Source organism: Lethenteron reissneri, chromosome 58 (assembly GCF_015708825.2).
Source record: "Lethenteron reissneri isolate LAM-NWPU_2019-01 chromosome 58, ASM1570882v1, whole genome shotgun sequence".
Taxonomy (NCBI): Eukaryota; Metazoa; Chordata; class Hyperoartia; order Petromyzontiformes; family Petromyzontidae; genus Lethenteron; species Lethenteron reissneri.
The window spans coordinates 8,865,594-8,882,329 of NC_083836.1; the positions used below are offsets into that span (position 1 = coordinate 8,865,594).

At 52.8% G+C, this 16,736-nt stretch overlaps 1 protein-coding gene across 1 annotated transcript; it reads right to left on the reverse strand.

Moving 5' to 3' along the window:
- Positions 1–14,762: 14,762 nt before the first annotated feature.
- Positions 14,763–15,779, reverse strand: LOC133357575 (olfactory receptor 2AT4-like). The gene has a single exon (XM_061575563.1). It carries the CDS (start codon positions 15,744–15,746, stop codon positions 14,763–14,765), a length of 984 nt encoding a protein of 327 aa, XP_061431547.1. The 5' UTR covers positions 15,747–15,779.
- Between the last annotated feature and the right edge of the window lie 957 nt (positions 15,780–16,736).

Below are 16,736 nucleotides of genomic sequence, written 5' to 3' on the forward strand. Positions count from 1 at the left end.
GGGCTACACTACCAATGGCGCTACAGCTGCTGGCCGGGGTCTATGGACCTTCAGCCGAATGCCGTCAGCAGTTCTACGATCGCAGGCGGGGTGAAAAAGAGTCGCCTCTGGCTTTGCGGACAAGTCTTCTGGCGCTGGCAAAAACAGCCTTTCCCCGCATGGACGACGACGGCGTGGACTGCAATGGTCGCGGAGAAGATCCTCCTCTTGGCGGACGACCTCGACATCGTCGTCATCGCACAAGGGGATGCAGAAATGACCTCCCTCCAGGCTGCGCGACTCCTCCACGCCAACCTTCTGCAGCAGCGGCGAAAGGCAAACAGGGCATCGGCTGGGCGTGCGGTGGCTGCAGCCACCCTTCCGTCAGAAGAACTTTATGCCGTCGACCATCGACGGCAACAGACGACGGGGGCGCGGCCGGGTCGGGACGGGCCGAGGCGTTTCGACCGTCCATCGTCTCCATCGGCGCTCCCGCGGTGCTTCAACTGCGGCATCCGGGGCCATGTCGCCTCGGGGTGCCGTTCTCCTCGACAGCGGGGGACGACGCCTCGACAGGACGCCGGCCCTCCTCTTCCTCCTCCCAAGCTCCAGCACCATGATCCGGCGAGTCGCGGCACCTCACATGTTTGGCCAACGCACCCACCTGTCGCACACTCTCGCACCGTAACGAACGGGGGGCCGGTGGGGCGCTGCGATGGACCGGCGCGGATCACTGCGGGGACTCAAATCGAGCCCGAGCGGTGGTCCGTGTTGGCCCATCGCGTGGTGGCCGCGGCGTCGGGATCGTCGGCCGTGGTCGGTTACATTGATGGGGTGGAGGTACGCATCATAGTCGATACAGGGGCATCGGCGACAATTATTTCGGAACTAATTTACAATATTCTACCGGTGCAGAGCCGTCCTTTGCTACCGGTTAATGTCCCTTTCTATGCCGCTAACGGGGGCTCTCTCGGCATCGTGGGACAGATTCGAGCGCAAATTTCTATCGGGGACATCAAATTGTCGGGGCCGATTTTTGTCTCCTCCTCACTGGCAGTTCCGTGCCTGCTGGGGACGGACTTCTTGGGCAGGATGCCAATTCGTATTTTGATCGACCAAGGATGCATTGAGCTTCCGTCGGGGCGACGTATGGCGTTCCTGCCTTCCCCTGTAGCGACTCGGACGGCGTTCGCGACGGTACCGGCGTTCGTCGTAAAAACAGTGCGTGTGCCGCCGGGGGCACAAATGCTGGTACCTCTTAAACTTCGTAGGCCCTTCGCTAAGGGTGTTGGGGATCAGGGTGTTGTGCTGGGGCCGTCTAGGGCCGGGGTTAATGGGCCTCATTTAATTCCGGCCCAGACCATCGTAAGGGGGGACGAGGATCCCTTCATCGCGGTCCTCAATGTCGGGTCGCAGACAGTAGTGGTTCCCCAAGGGACTGTGCTCGCTCACGCGACGCCGGTGCCCTGCGAGGAACCTGCCGTGAACCACATTGACACTGCTGCTCGGACGCACCCGCATTCGGACGGCGATGAAGGGTGGCTCGACGCGCTTTGTGCGGGATCGACGAACCTGTCCAATTTAGAGCGCCAACGGCTTAGATCGCTGCTAAAGGAATTTTCCGACGTTTTCAGTCGGAATAAATACGATTTGGGTTGTACTCACCTGCTGCGTCACCATATTGACACGGGTGACAGCGCGCCTATTCGCCAAAATCCTTTTCGGTTGAGTCCCGCCGAAAAGGACCATGTCAAATCGGCTGTCGATGACATGTTAGCCGCCGACATTATCTCTCCCTCTACCAGCCCTTGGGGAGCACCGATTGTCCTGGTTAAGAAACAGGATGGCTCGTTGCGGTTTTGCGTAGATTTCCGTCGCCTTAATAAGGTTTCGGTTGCCGACGCATACCCGCTCCCACGGATGGACGAATCGCTGGACGCCTTGGCGGGAGCGCGATTCTTCTCCACACTAGATTTACTTTCGGGATTCTGGCAGCTTCCTCTGGACGATGACTCGAAGCCTAAAACCGCTTTCCGTACACCGCACGGCCTGTTCCAATTCAACCGGTTGCCGATGGGCTTACACTCAGCGCCGGCAACCTTCCAGCGGTTGATGGAATTGGTCTTGGCTGGATTGCAATGGGAATCGTGCCTGATTTATTTGGATGACGTAATTGTTTTTGGAAGAACCTTTGACGAACATCTCCAGAGGCTGCGGGCGGTTTTCCAAAGGATGCGGGCTGCTAATTTGAAATTTAAGCCCCAAAAATGCTATTTGTTTCGCGAGTCAGTGCGTTATTTGGGGCACATCGTGGGGCGCTCGGGTATTGCTACCGATCCCGCCAAAACGCAGTGTGTCAGCTCCTGGCCAATTCCGACCTCGGTGGGGGAGGTGAGGAGTTTTATTGGCTTCGCTTCATATTACCGACGGTTCGTCGCTAATTTTGCTACAATTGCCAAACCCCTACATGCTTTGACATCAAAAGGGGTTCGGTTCCACTGGGGTCGGGATGAGGAAGTAGCTTTCTGCTCCCTTCGGGATGCATTGGTGAAGGCTCCTCCTTTGACTTACCCCGATTTTTCGAGGCCGTTTTTGCTCGACACCGACGCGAGCAACACAGGTATCGGAGGCGTGCTTTCCCAGGTGGTTGATGGCGTGGAACGGGTGGTTGCGTACGGCAGTCGGGTGTTGTCTCCAGCGGAGCAAAAATATTGTGTCACCCGTAGAGAACTGTTGGCAATTGTTTTCTTCATCCAACAGTACCGCCCATATCTGTACGGTCAGCATTTCACTGTCCGTACGGATCATGCGGCACTGCAGTACGCCCTGAAGGTTCAACAGCCATCGGGACAATTGTCCCGATGGCTGGAGGTCCTCCAGGATTTCGATTTTGACACCACCTATCGTAAGGGCATTCGCCACACAAATGCGGACGCTCTGTCGCGCATGCCAACCACCTCCGAATGCGCATGCCTCCTGGGGTCGGGGCGTTGCAAGCCAGCTGGGGACATGACGGTTCCAGTCCTGGCGGCCGCCGCCGATGTTGACACATCGCTCCCCGATGAGATCGGGAAACAGGGAAGGGATTCCCTGCTTGGGTTGCCTGTGATTGAGTGGGGACGCCTCCAGATGGAGGACGCCTCCCTCCTCGCGCTGCGTCGTCGCGCCAGGGAGAGGGGGTGTGGGACGGGTGATGCCGACAATTGGGAAATACACGCGGGCTTGCTCATGCATTGGGACGGTAAATCCCACCGTCACCGGCTGGTAGTTCCTGCGGGGTTACGGGGTAAGGTGGTGTGGGCTGCTCATGAGCGCCTCCTCCACCTGGGTACCCAAAAGACCCTCGCCTCGCTCCAGCTGGATTTTTTTTGGCCGGGCATGACACGGGATGTCACGGATCTGCTGGCAGCATGCCCCCGGTGTGCGCAACGCAAACCACCAGCTCGGGAGTCGAACCCGCCGTTGCAGTCCATCACAGTCTCCAGGGTGAACGAACTCGTAGCGTTGGATATCCTGGGGCCGTTTCCCGCCACCCCTAGGGGCAATAGATATTTGCTAACAGGGGTCGAATACTTCACACGCTGGCCTATGGCCTGGCCCCTGGCAAATCAGTCGGCAGCAGCCATCGTGGACGCCTTTGTCCAAGGCTACGTCATGGACAAAGGTGCTCCGGAGCGGCTGCTGACCGACCAGGGTAAAAATTTTTCCGGGAACCTCCTCAAACAAGTCTGTGATCTCCTAGGTACAAAGAAGATTCGTACCTCTCCCTATCACCCACAAACTGACGGGATGGTCGAGCGTCTGCATCGTACCATCACGTCTATGTTGTCGCACCTGGTTTCGGAGTCACAGACCAATTGGGACTTGCAAATTCAAGGGGTCCTGGCAGCATATCGATTGGCCCCCCATGCTGCCACGGGATTTTCACCCTTCTTTCTCATGTATGGTCGCGAACATGACCCACCTGTTCGGGCACAGCTGCAGATCCCCGCGCCTCTAGGTAAAATTAAATTGGACGAGCACGTTAAATTTAACCTTCAAAAGCTAACTGAGGCGCGGGATGCTGCCATGCTCAATTCCCGCATGCGCCAAAAGGCGAATGAGCGCCTCAGACTCGCGCGCGCGCACGTGCTGCAGTGGAAGCCAGGGGACAGGGCATGGCTGCACTGTCCCCAGGTACCGCTTGCGACCTCCTCGAAACTGGTACGGCCATGGCGGGGCCCCGTCGAGGTGGTCGAGGTTTTGCGACCGCAGTGCGTTCGTATCAAGTGGGGGAGGCGCCGGTGGTTCGTTCACCCCTCTAGACTAAAACCCTTCGTTGCGGTGCGGGACTCTGCTCCACACGCGCAGGGCCAAGCATGTGAGGGGTCGACCGACCCGGAGGGTCCGCCTCTGTTGATCTCACCTGACGTCTTGCCGGTTGCCCCGCCCCCAGGTTCTCCCGGAATGACGGGCTCGCGCACATCCCTCACGGGGGATGCCGAGGGTCCCGCCACTCCAATTGCGGACTCGCCTCGGATGGGACAGCGGCCACCGAATGGTCCGCCATCTGAGGTTGGCCCTTGTGACGGGCCTGCGGCAAGGACGCGCGCTAAAATGCGCAGACTCTTATAAAAACACTGGAACGCGAACAAGAAGTGAAAACGAAACGAAAATAAGAAGAAAATTTTTTTTTTTTTGCGTTTTCTGGTACACTTTCGTGTGCTATTGTTACTGGACGCTGCGTTCGTGTGGCGCTCTTGGCGCGTTGTTGTATTATGGCTGTGTGTGTGTGTGCGTCTTGTGTGCGTGTTGTGCGTGCGCTGAGGATTCCGGGAAATGTACATATCTTGCCTCTACGGATTTCGTATTTATTCGGGGGGGGGGGCGCGTCGGTTTGTTCTCCCTTTAGGGGCATTGTTAGTGTTGTTGTTCAATTCTCGTTCTGTTAAATGAAAAAAAAATGGGGCACACACGGGGGGAGTCAAGGGGTAAAGATTCATTTGTTGAAATTGTTGCAGCCGGGACGGCTGCGAGCTATGCGGGGGGGAGTGATGTAGGGATGTTGGAGAGAGGGCCGTTATGCATGGCAGCCTATGGGAAAGAAACACAGTGGGCGGAGCTACGTGTGTGCACAGGGAGATGCCCTCTGCGACGTCCGAGCCAGACACCCTGGGGGGGGGCTGGTTCGGCGTTACGATCCCCCGGGGCCCCACCCCTCAAGGAGGGTTGGGTATAAAAAGGGGTCGTTATATGGGCTTAGTCAGTTATGTTATAGTTAAGCTAAGAAGTCGGAAGACGTCGTAGCTAGAGCCCTGGACTCCCCCTGATCGCCGCCCTTATCAGGGCCCCACGGGATCAGGCTCGAGCCAGTGGCGTGGTCCCGTGAACCAGAGCCAGTGCTCTGGGACTCCGGGTACCGAGCCCGATTACCAGTGTCGGGCCAGACAGCCTCCCCTAGCTCTTAGTGGAGGACTCAGGGGATAGGCTATGGATAGCTAGGGGTATTCCCTGAGTTATACGGGTGAGGGGGCCGCTACTCCCTCTAGGGCTGTCCTGTACTGGCAACTTGTTAAATAAATATACGTGTGCCTCAACTCCGTTGTCAAGCGTCCTCGACGGGTACTTCAATAGTATGTAGAAGCAATGAAACATGTGAATGGGAGAGCGGTGGCAGGAGACCCGCAGCGGAGCAAATAATGCATTCCCTGTGGAGAACACAAGATACACAGTTAATGCCAGTGAGTGGACTGCGGTCTGAAAGTCACCGTAAACGTGAACAACAATCAGTTAGGATCCGAAATGGTTTATTACGTCCTTCCAATGATTGCTGAGCCAGAATCCATCTTCTCGGTTGAAATTGTTTCTGTGTTTGTATATGTGGATTGCCTCATGAACGAATCGACATTTCCCCCCCCCCCCCCCCCCGACCAACTCCCCGGATACGATGGCGCAAAGCGAGGAGGGAGGTGTCCTCCATTTGGAGGCGCCCCCATTCCGCAACAGACAACCCCAGCAGAGAATCCCTCCCTTCGTGCTCGATAGGACCGGCAACCGAAGGCGCATCAGCGGCAGCCGCAAGGACTGGATCAGAGATCATATTCGGAGGTTTACAATGCCCCGAACCCAGGAGGCAAGCGCACTCGGAGGTGGGCGGCAAACGCGACAGAGCGTCTGCGTTCGTGTGGCGAACGCCCTTACGATAAGTAGTTTCAAAATCTAAATCCTGGAGAATCTCCAACCATCGAGACAATTGTCCCGATGGCTGTTGAACTCGCAAGGCGTACTGCAGCGCTGCATGATCTGTGCGGACGGTGAAATGACGACCGTACAGATATGGGCGATACTGTTGAATGAAGTAAACGATTGCCAATAGTTCCTGATGGGTAACACAGTACCTTTGTTCCGCCGGAGACAACACCCGACTGCCATACGCTACCACATGTTCTACGCTCTCAATAACCTGCGAAAGCACGCCCCCAATGCCCGTGTTGCTTGCGTCCATATTGAGCAGGAAGGGTTTTGTGAAGTCAGGATTACTCAATGGCGGAGCCCCCAATAGAGCGTCCCGGAGGGAGCGAAAAGCAGCCTCCTCCTCCTGTCCCCAGTGAAACTTGACCCCCTTCGATGTTAAGGCATGTAAGGGTTTTGCAATTGTCGCGAAATCAGCGACAAAGCGTCGGTAGTATGACGCAAATCCAACTAAACTCCTGACCTCCCCCACGGAGGTGGGAGTGGCCAGGAGCTGACACATTTCGTTTTGGTGGGATCAGTGGAAATTCCTGAGCGTCCGACAATGTGGCCCAAATACCGCACCGATTCGCGTAGCAAATGACACTTCTGGGGTTTGAATTTCAAATTAGCAGCCCGTATTTTGAGGAAAACCGCACGCAACCTCTGGAGGTGTTCATCAAATGTTTTACTGAAGACGATAACATAGTCTAAATAAATCAAACATGAATCCCATTGCAACCCAGCCAAGACCAATTTCATTAATCGCTGAAAAGTTGCCGGCGCTGAGTGGAGCCCCATCGGCAAGCGGTTAAATGGGAAAAGGCCGTGCGGTGTACGGAAAGCAGTTTTAGGTTTAGATTCATCATCCAGAGGGAGCTGCCAGAATCCTAAAAGCAAATCCAATGTGGAGAAGAACCGCGCCCCTGTCAAGGCATCAAGCGATTCATCCATCCGAGGAAGCGGGTATGCGTCGGCTACAGAAATTTTGTTCAGCTGACGAAAATCGACACAAAAGCGCAATGAGCCGTCATGTTTTTTAACTAAGACGATCGGCGCACCCCAAGGGCTGGTAGAAGGGGATATAATATCCGCGGCTAACATGTCATCTATGGCCGATTTTACATGGTCTTTTTCGGCGGGACTCAAACGAAAAGGATTTTGGCATATTGTCGCGCTGTCACCCGTGTCAATATGGTGTCGCAGCAGTTTAGTACAACCAAGATCGTATTTGTGTTGACTAAAAACGTCGGAAAACTCGCGCAGGAGGATACGAAGCCTCTCACGCTGTGAGTCGGACAGGTCCGACGATCCCGCACAAAGCGCATCGAGCCACCCTTCATCACGGTCCGCATGTGGTTGCGACGGGGGAGCAGTGCTCACCTGACTAATGACGGGTTCCTCACAGGGTACCGGCGTCGCGTGCGCAAGCACGGTCCCTTGAGGAACCACAGTCGTTCGCGATCCCACATTGAGGACCGCGATGAAGGGGTCCCCAACTCCTTTCACAATGGTCTGGGCCATTATCAAGTCAGGTCCGTTGACCCCGGCTCTAGATGGTCCCAACAGAACCCCCTGTTCCCCAATCCCCTTAGCAAAAGGTCGACACAGCCTAAGAGGCACGAGCATCTGAGCTCCCGGCGGTACGCGTACCGTCCTCGCAACCAGCGCCTGTACCGTCGCAAATGCCGTCCGAACCTTAGCGGGGAAGGACAGGAACGTAACATGTCGGCCCGACTATAGTTAAATGCAACCCTGGTCGACTAGGATATGAATCGGCATTTTGGCCAAGAAATCTGTCCCCAACAGGCACGGAACCACCAGCGAGGAGGAGACCAATATTGGGCCGGATAATTTGATGTCCCAAATACAAATTTGCGCGCGGATCTGTCTGATAATGCCCAGTGAGCCCCCGTTATCAGCGTAGCATGGAACATCAAGGGGAGCAAGGGACGGCTTTGAATGGGGAGAATGTTACAAATCAAATCGGACACAATAGTTGCCGATGCTCCCGTATCAACTAAGATCCGCACCTCAACCCCATCAATTGGCCCCACAACGACCAACGACCCCGACGACGTGGCAACAACGCGATGGGCTAACTCGGACCACTGGCCCGGTTGGAACGCACTCCCCACAGTTGCATGTTTCGGCGCGACGACAGGCAATTTACGACCCCCGTCCGTTGCAGTGCGTGAGTGTGTCACAGGTGTGTGCGTAGGCCAACCATGTGGGGTGCCACGACTCGCCGGAGTTTGCTGGTGAGGCCTGGTACGAGCCGTTCGTTTCGTGTCCATCATTTTAGAAGAACACTTCTGACTCCAGATGTAGTGTGGTTCAAGGAGACTTGGACGACGTAGTTGGAGGCATACTTATTTATTAAGTACAAAGTACAAAACAGGCCAGGATGTACAACACTTGAAGGGGTATTGGCCCCTTCACCCGTCCAACTGGGAGATCAACACTCTATCTCACAGCTCGCCTACTCCTAGGTCCTCCACTACCGGGCTAGGGGAGGCTAGCTAACCCAGCCCTGGTTAAGCTGGGATTACGGCACCCTGAGTCCCCAGACCGGCTCTGATAAGAGCATCGGCTCTGGGCTCTCGGGGCCACGCCACTGGCTCTGCCTGGTCGGCCTTGAGAAGGACAGCGATCCAGGGGAGTCCCAGGGCCTATCTAGCAGATCTTCTTTCTTTACTGGTTAAAGTTGAACACTCCCCCGAGCCCTCGGGCTCACCGCCTTATATATCAACTCCCCCACTGAGGGGTGGGGCCGCGGGGGATCCCAGCTCCGTGTCAGCCCCACAGGCTGAACGGTGCGTACGTCGCTATAAGCACCTCCTCGCGTACAGACATAGTCACGCCCAGTGTGTTTGTTTCCCATCCGTAACAACTCTACAACACCCCCTCCGTAACACCTCTACACAAGCAGAAAGACATCACAAAGACACACAGAGAGAGAGAACACGTATCAGCACAAAGAGAGAGGTCGTTTCTGTGACGAGGCCTTAAATATAGAGAGGGGCAGTCACGAAAGCTCCGAAATTGAGATTGCAACAGGGATGTCCTCTGGCTCCCACATTATTTTAAATATATTTTGACCACGTAGTTCGTGAAGCCATCAATGGCTGTACTGCTAGAATTTCCATTTTGTACAGATACAATGGGAGGCTGATCGATGCCCTGGTGCGGTCAAGGGATGGCTCCCTATTGCTCAACCACGCTACGTATGCCGATGATCTGCTAATTGCTGCTCACTTGGAGGAGGAGTTCAGGTGCTGCTGCTGAACCTGGAGCTTGCCACTAAGAGGGAATGGCCTTACCATCAGCCCCACCAAAACTCAGCACCTGCCTGGGTATTTTCTATCATCGGACACTCCACCCCCACAACTTCCAATTGGTGATGGGGCAGTTGTGGAGACAGTCGAGAGTATCCCATACCTTGCCAGTGTGCTAATGACCGGCTCCGGTTTAGCAGCAGAGGTCTCACTCCCAAACAGTCGAGCCACATTATCTTTTCATTGGTTGCATAACACTGTGTGGAAGCTACCTGGTCTATCACTCCGCATGAAGCTTCAGGTCTTCTCGGCCATGGTCATTCCCTCCCTTCTCTATGCTTGCGCCCCCCTAATGGAACATCTTCACCGGTTGTAAACATTTAGGATGGCCTGCCTATGATCCATCCTGGATTTTACCACGCTGGATTGTGTGGTGAGGAGCTCACAAATCCTTGAAAGATGTGGACAAAGTCCCATCGGTGAGCTCCTCCGCCAGGTAAGGCTGCGTTGCCTGAACCATGTAGCCCACATGGCCAGACACCGCATGCATAAACATCTTTTGTTCGGCCGGATCGAGGGGGCTAAACGGCCCGGCACGGGCTAGACAAGACATGGAGTGATGTGGTACAGGAGGACATGGAGCTGAGTGGACTTGCCGATGACTGGTACCAGCGGTGTCAAGATCGGCCTCTGTGGAGGAGCCTCCTGAAGGACCCTACTGGACAGTTGGAGGCATTCGCCCTCCAACAACAACGGAGGGCGGAGGAGCGACGCTCACAACAACGAGCGGAGCGCCGGGTGTCTAAAGCACAGCAAGTTGCCACAGTAGGGGGCACAGGTGGTGCATCAGCCAGTCGTCTCAGTCAGTCGACCTGTGCCATCTGGGTCTGCCCCGTGACGTCCTGCCAGCGGGCGTTCGACACTTTACGTGGCCTCAAGGTGCACATAGCCTCGTACAAGCGTTGTGGTGATGTCACCGACATTTACTGGCGAATGGCGGTTCTTGTTGTTCAGTCTATGTATGTATGTGTGAGTCGATATATGTGTATAACTCTACGTGTGTGTGTCAGTCTATTTGTGTGTGTAACTACATGTGTGTCTGCCTTGTTCGCCCGGGCAACGCCGGGTACTCACCGCTAGTCATTAAATAAACGTTTAAAATTCATGCTGTGCCCAGGGGCCACCTCGGGCACGAGGTCCCTGTGCCCAGGGGCACGTGGAAGCCCCTGGGGCGAGTCGCTCACAGGCGATGCCCCGGAGGAGTGACCGAGCAGGGGAGGGGGGGGGGGTGCAGCTGTTTCTGGACACAAGCGAGGGATGGTGGTGCCCTTCCGATTTGGTGGTGGTGCCGATGCCCCCTGCCCCTCCCCCAAGGTGCATGATTACACGGGCAGGTTGAGTATTAATGCGTGGAGCGCAGGCGATGTTTTTGTTCCCCAAACAAATGGCTCACGATCCCTCTGTGGTTGATTAAATGAGTGCCTTGTGGGGAGGGTTACCAACCGCATATTTAACGCTTGGGGGGGAGTCATCAGTGAAAGAGAACGTGAAAGAATGCTTCAGATTCGTAATCTTTATTTCGACTGGAGGAGGAGGAATCCGAAGAGCTGTGAAGCTCTTTTTCACAGATGTCCAGTATGAGGCACGGGGTCAGCGAGTAACAATGACAAAAATCTAACAGACAAAATATATACGAGTGCAACATAGAGAAACAGGTAAGCAAGTCACGAATATAAATGAACACGAAGTAAATTAATTATGTAAGCTTGGGCAAGGCAGCAAAAACAACAAGAAAACAGTGCCAGACCACTGCAAGATAACACTCAGTATTATTGTTTAATTTGGGTCTTTCGGTGAAGTCACGTAGATCGGTTCAAAGAAAAAGAATGAACCTATCTACGTGACTTTACCTAAATACCCAAAGAATATACATTTCTGCAGTCATGAAAGCTTTAAGTCAAGATTTACGCAGTAGTAGTCTCTCAATAAAATTGCACATTAACATTGAACTATCGATACACAAGGTAAGGGTCAAAGTTACAAATGACATTTGCAAATGTGGCTATACCCAGCACGAATCATATGCTTCAGAATATTTTTTGAAGGAAGATTTACGATGTTAAGGGAGGAAAGAGGGTTTTTCCATAAACTTCTAGATTTGAAGTTTTCGTGACTGCAAGGATTCATACTCTTTGGTTAATCGGTAAAGCCACGTAGGTAAAAAATAAATAAATGAAAAAACAACTAAATTAAATCAAGCTTCGGGCGCAACACAAGCATCCTTCAGGTGGAGACAACGTAGCGAAAGCACAACCGCTTAAGTGGTTTATTCATTTATTTAATTTTTTACCTACATGACTTTTCCGAAAAAACCAAAGAGTATTTGTTCCAGAAACGTTGGTGCTGCAACGACAAATGCTTCGGCACCGATTCCAATTCTTGCGCCGGGCGATATTTAAAAGTCAGTTAGATGGACGCCTTTGGTTTCTTGAGCGTGACAATGGCGATAATGAATGAGCTAAGCGGAGCGCAGATTTGCCTTAACGGATTTCATGGATGAACAGGGCCCACTGTAGGTGTCTTCTTGCGTCAAGTGATGCGAGATTTGGATTTCAAGTCGAGTTCACAGCGCTTACGTCAATCTCATCAACCGTGGGCCTACACGCCAGGTCTCCGTACAAGCAACAGTCGCACAGCATGTGTCATATCATGTCACGGGGGTCCTCACCTTTTGCCATTGATCCTTTATTGAAATGTAGACATGGTGGGGATAGTGGTGGTGTAGCGGTCAGCGCGCTGCGCTATGAACCTGGCCACCACAGTGCGATTCTCGCTCACGACCAACGCCAGTGATAATTATCTGAACTGGTCCTGGGCCTCCCCTAGGTCGACTCAGCCTCAAATGAGTACCTGGTGCGTTGCATGAAAACATCGCCACTAGGGAGACAAAGGCGGACGGGCGTGGTGCTGGCCACCCACCCCCTCGTGTGCCATTCCGAGAAATCATAGGTGCTCGCTAACGTCGTTTGCCCCAACGGTTTGTTACAGGCTATACGAGGAATATTTGTCTTTGTTGGTGGGTGTGTTGGACGCTTGTTCATGGGGATGTTGGTGGGGGTGTTGTTGGAGGTGTTGGTGACTTGGTAGTATAAGCGAAATGTGCTCAGAACACGGCGACCAGATATTTATTTCTGGACACTGCTAACAGTGATGAGTGACATTATAACTGGCCTAGGCACCCCCTATGTCAAATCAATAATATAAACAAGCTCATGGTATAACGCTACACACACAATTCGCAATCTCCTCTCCATACCAAAAGGACCACGAACTTCTCTACCAGGCGTCGTTTCTCCGCAGTCGCCCCCCGTTCTGACTGGAATGCAATCACAGTGCACGTACCTCGCAACATTCAATCGACACGAGGCCCCACCTCTTTCGCCTGGCTTTGGAGTGGCACTGAGCCCCGCGGAGTTACGGTCATTGAAGTCTTCGGAATTTCGGGTGCGTTATGAATTGCATTGTTCATCGTGCACCAGAGGCCGTGTACGGATTGTATCCAGCTCCGCATGGGAAATAGCTTGTGGAAAAGCAACCATGCCACGTGGACCCCGCGTTGGCTCGGCTCAGATGTGCCACCCTTTGTCCAACCTTAGATTGGCAGCCGTTTTCAGTGTGAATTGGCATCCATCCATCCCATGCCTTCCAGCAAATTGAACAGAGCAATATATTTCTATTTCGTTAGAACTAATAGAGAAAAAATGCTAAACGCTCATCATTCCTGCGTGGACCTGAAAATTTGTAAAGAAACGTGAATACATCGTTAAAATGTTTGACTTTTAAAAATTTGGAATTTAAAACAACAACACGAAATCACGCATGCTGGCCAGCCATTTGTAGCAGATATAGCAGTTCACCAGGCTCAACACGGACAGAGGAAGTCCCATGCCTACAGCAGCAGCGGTGAGCATGTAATTGTACAAATGGACAGGTCACTTTCCCACCCACTCTGCCACTGAGAGTAGTACTGTTGGTCACTTGGCATTCAAATTTACGTTTGTAATTTTTTTAGTTGGAATGTTTGTTTACATTCATTGCAGGAACCAAATTGAATGTGAAGTCTGCTTCTCGTGTAGACATTGGTATACCAGGCTGAGACCGCTACGCTTGAAAATCCCGTTTCATCACAAGCGGCTGCCTGAATTCTTAACCCTTGGATCTCAGAGGCACTTTGCTTAGCTTCACGCTCTGATCACAGCCACCCAGGCACCTCAAGGCATCAGCATTAAAAGACCATCATCCAGCAGTGGATAACAACTGATGCCTCCGATTTGCACGGTTGGCAATGTAAGGTGCGAAAGAAGTTAAACATACATACAATGATAAAACATTATTCTAAGAACAAATTAAATTCGGTAAAAAAAGTACACTAATGACAAACCGTGCTTAAGTTAAGCCCTGGGCTCAGAGCCAATGATGATGGTGCAGGTGGTGAAATTTTGTTTTTTTTAATCGTGTCATTAATTTACGTTTGATAAATATTGCAGTTCTTTTGAAGAGATATAAGAATAGCTGATAGCATTCTGTGGTCAAAAGCCAATATGGGGTTAAGGGCGCCACGGTGGCGAGATGTTAACGCCGTCGCCTGGTATACAGGAGGTCGTGGGTTTGATCCCGACCCAAACCCTGATTTATGTATATTTTGAGTTTGCGTGTCTCACCCTGGCCGCATGGATTTCTCCGGGTCTTCCAGTTTTCCCTCTACATTTAAAAACATGCGCTTAGAGTATTTGGCTCCTGCTATAAATTTCCACATGATGATAGGCCACTTCGTTGAGCTATCATTTATGGCCAGGTTGCTTCTGAAAATAGATGTACAGTATAGCTCAGTGGGCCTTACCTGGTAAAAAAAATTGTTATTAAGAGTATAGTTTTCGCTACAGGTGGCACATACGTAGGGCGAGAAGCCTGCTAGTGCATGGTTGAGAGTTCAATTCCTGGTCGGTGGCTGACTCAACCCATCATCCAACTGGGGCCAATAAAATAAATGCGACTTTGTGGGAAAGTCACAATTAGTTGTCCTGTGAATAGACTTGCCCCCGTTATTGGAATGTGGCCTCTCTACCACCGGCTCGGGATTGTAAACATGAGGTTAGCACTGCCTCAATGCTCATTTGAGCAGAACATCACTTTGACTGAAGCTTCTACATGAACGACATTTTACCCAGCTTACGACGTTGCTCTGCACTGCGTGCCTACGCACTGACCGTTCAGGAAGGAGCGTTCAGAACCCCTCTAAACGATTGCCGATACATTGTGGACCCTCGCTCCGCAGAAATCGCTCGGAATAATCGCACGGAGGCAATGCGTCATCTCCCTCCTCAGTTCCTTTGTTCTGAACACGTAGATGCTGACGTTGGCCATGGGGATGAAGAAGATGGTAAAGCCGGCGGCGTAGCGCATGTTCCTCGCTTGGGCGCTCTGCAGGTCCTTGACCACGCGCGACACGAGAATCGAGAGGAAGATCGCGACGAAGAAAACGGCGAGCATGAAGAAGTGCGTGAGAAAGGTGTTCACCGCTTTCGCCTTGAAATCGCTCCGCCGCGTCCTCGCGCACTCGACGATGACCCTCGCGTACGTGTACGCGATCAGCAACAGCGGCACCACGAAGAGCACCACGACCATCGCCGTGCTGTAGACCGCCTGGAGCTGCGTGTCGCCCTGCGACAGCCGGACGAACCCCATGTAATCGCATATCACGCCCTGTATCTGCCTGTCACCGTCTCTCAGCTTTAGCGCGTTGACGAGAATGGTAAGGGGCACAAGCACAGCCCCCACGAAGCCCCAGATGGCAGCGATGGCCATCAGCGTCCGTTTGCCGGTGACGATGGCGTGGTAGCGAAGTGGGTGGCAGATGGCGATGTAGCGGTCGACGGACATCGAGGCAAGGGCGAAACACTCGATGCCGATGAACAGGTTTATGGAAAACATCTGCGCGATGCAAGAGGAGCGCGGGATGCGCGTGTCCCCCGTCAGAAAGATGTAGAGCTGCTGGGGCAAGCTGACCGTGCAGCCAATGATGTCGGCCGTCATGAGGTTGCACATGAAGGTGTACACGGGCTTGTGCAGCTGTGGGCGCACGACCACCGAAAGCAGCACCAGGAGGTTGGCGAGCAGTGAGGCGACGAAGACGGTCAGGCACAGGGTGAATGCGAGCACGCGAACGTTGTGGGGAGCTTCCAGTGTCCCCAGGATGACATAGGAGTCGTTGCCTTCCATCGCGCGCAAGTCCTACAAATGGTATACGGTCATCCCCTAGGGCCTGCGTGGGAGTGACATTTACGGGCACAAAATGCAAGATCTTGGTTAGTATGGCAGTCGTGCCTCAATTGAACATTCATGAATTCTTTAAAATTACGGCAAATAATACATTAAAATGAGATACAACCACATTGGCTGTTGTGTTCAACCACCACACTGCAGGTCACCTCCCTTCTCTTCTCTTTCTTACCTCGCACAGCTCCCGCTTTGTAATTCCCTCCTCCCCATCATTATTTCTTACACCCCCCCCCCCCCGAAGTCATTAAAATAACATTTGCTATTTTTTTTGTCTTAGGTAGCAAAAAAAAATCTAAAATTGGTTTTATCTCGCATTACACATCCATTCGTGCTTCATCTGTTGCTGGCCGCTTGGTATGTCTGGCTTTTGGGCTGCACTCGGCAACCCTAAAGATGACGATCTGAGCATAAAACCGCCGCTTCGTGGTGCCACTTTGAGTGGCGCGACGCCTCTGCCGTGACGGCGAGCGGTCGCACGCGAACGCAGCGGCAGTGTTACACTCTGAATAAAGCGGATACCTCTCTCTATCTCTCTCTGGTCAGCACTTTCCAAGAATAGCCTCTGCCTGTTGAAGCTCAAATTTAGATTGGGGTTTACTTAGTTTTTTTTTGCTAGAAGGATAATTGGGAAAGCTTTCGCGAATTTTTTCTACAATGGATTTTTATTTAACCCATTCCAGGTTTTCAGATTCAAACGCTTTGTTGGTTTTAATTAAAAAAAAAACCTGCAAATGCTTCACCGCCGTGCCTACGTGCGTGCCATTGCACTGAGCAATGTGCGACAATGCTGCATCCCGCCTGCATGCTGTCATTGTAAGTAAATGCGTATTGTTATATTTTAAGGAGTGTTCGTACCTGCGGGTTACGGAGTTTGTCAAATGGCTCTTCGCCGTGGTAGAAATAAAGGTGGCCGGTCCCCGCATGTGTTGG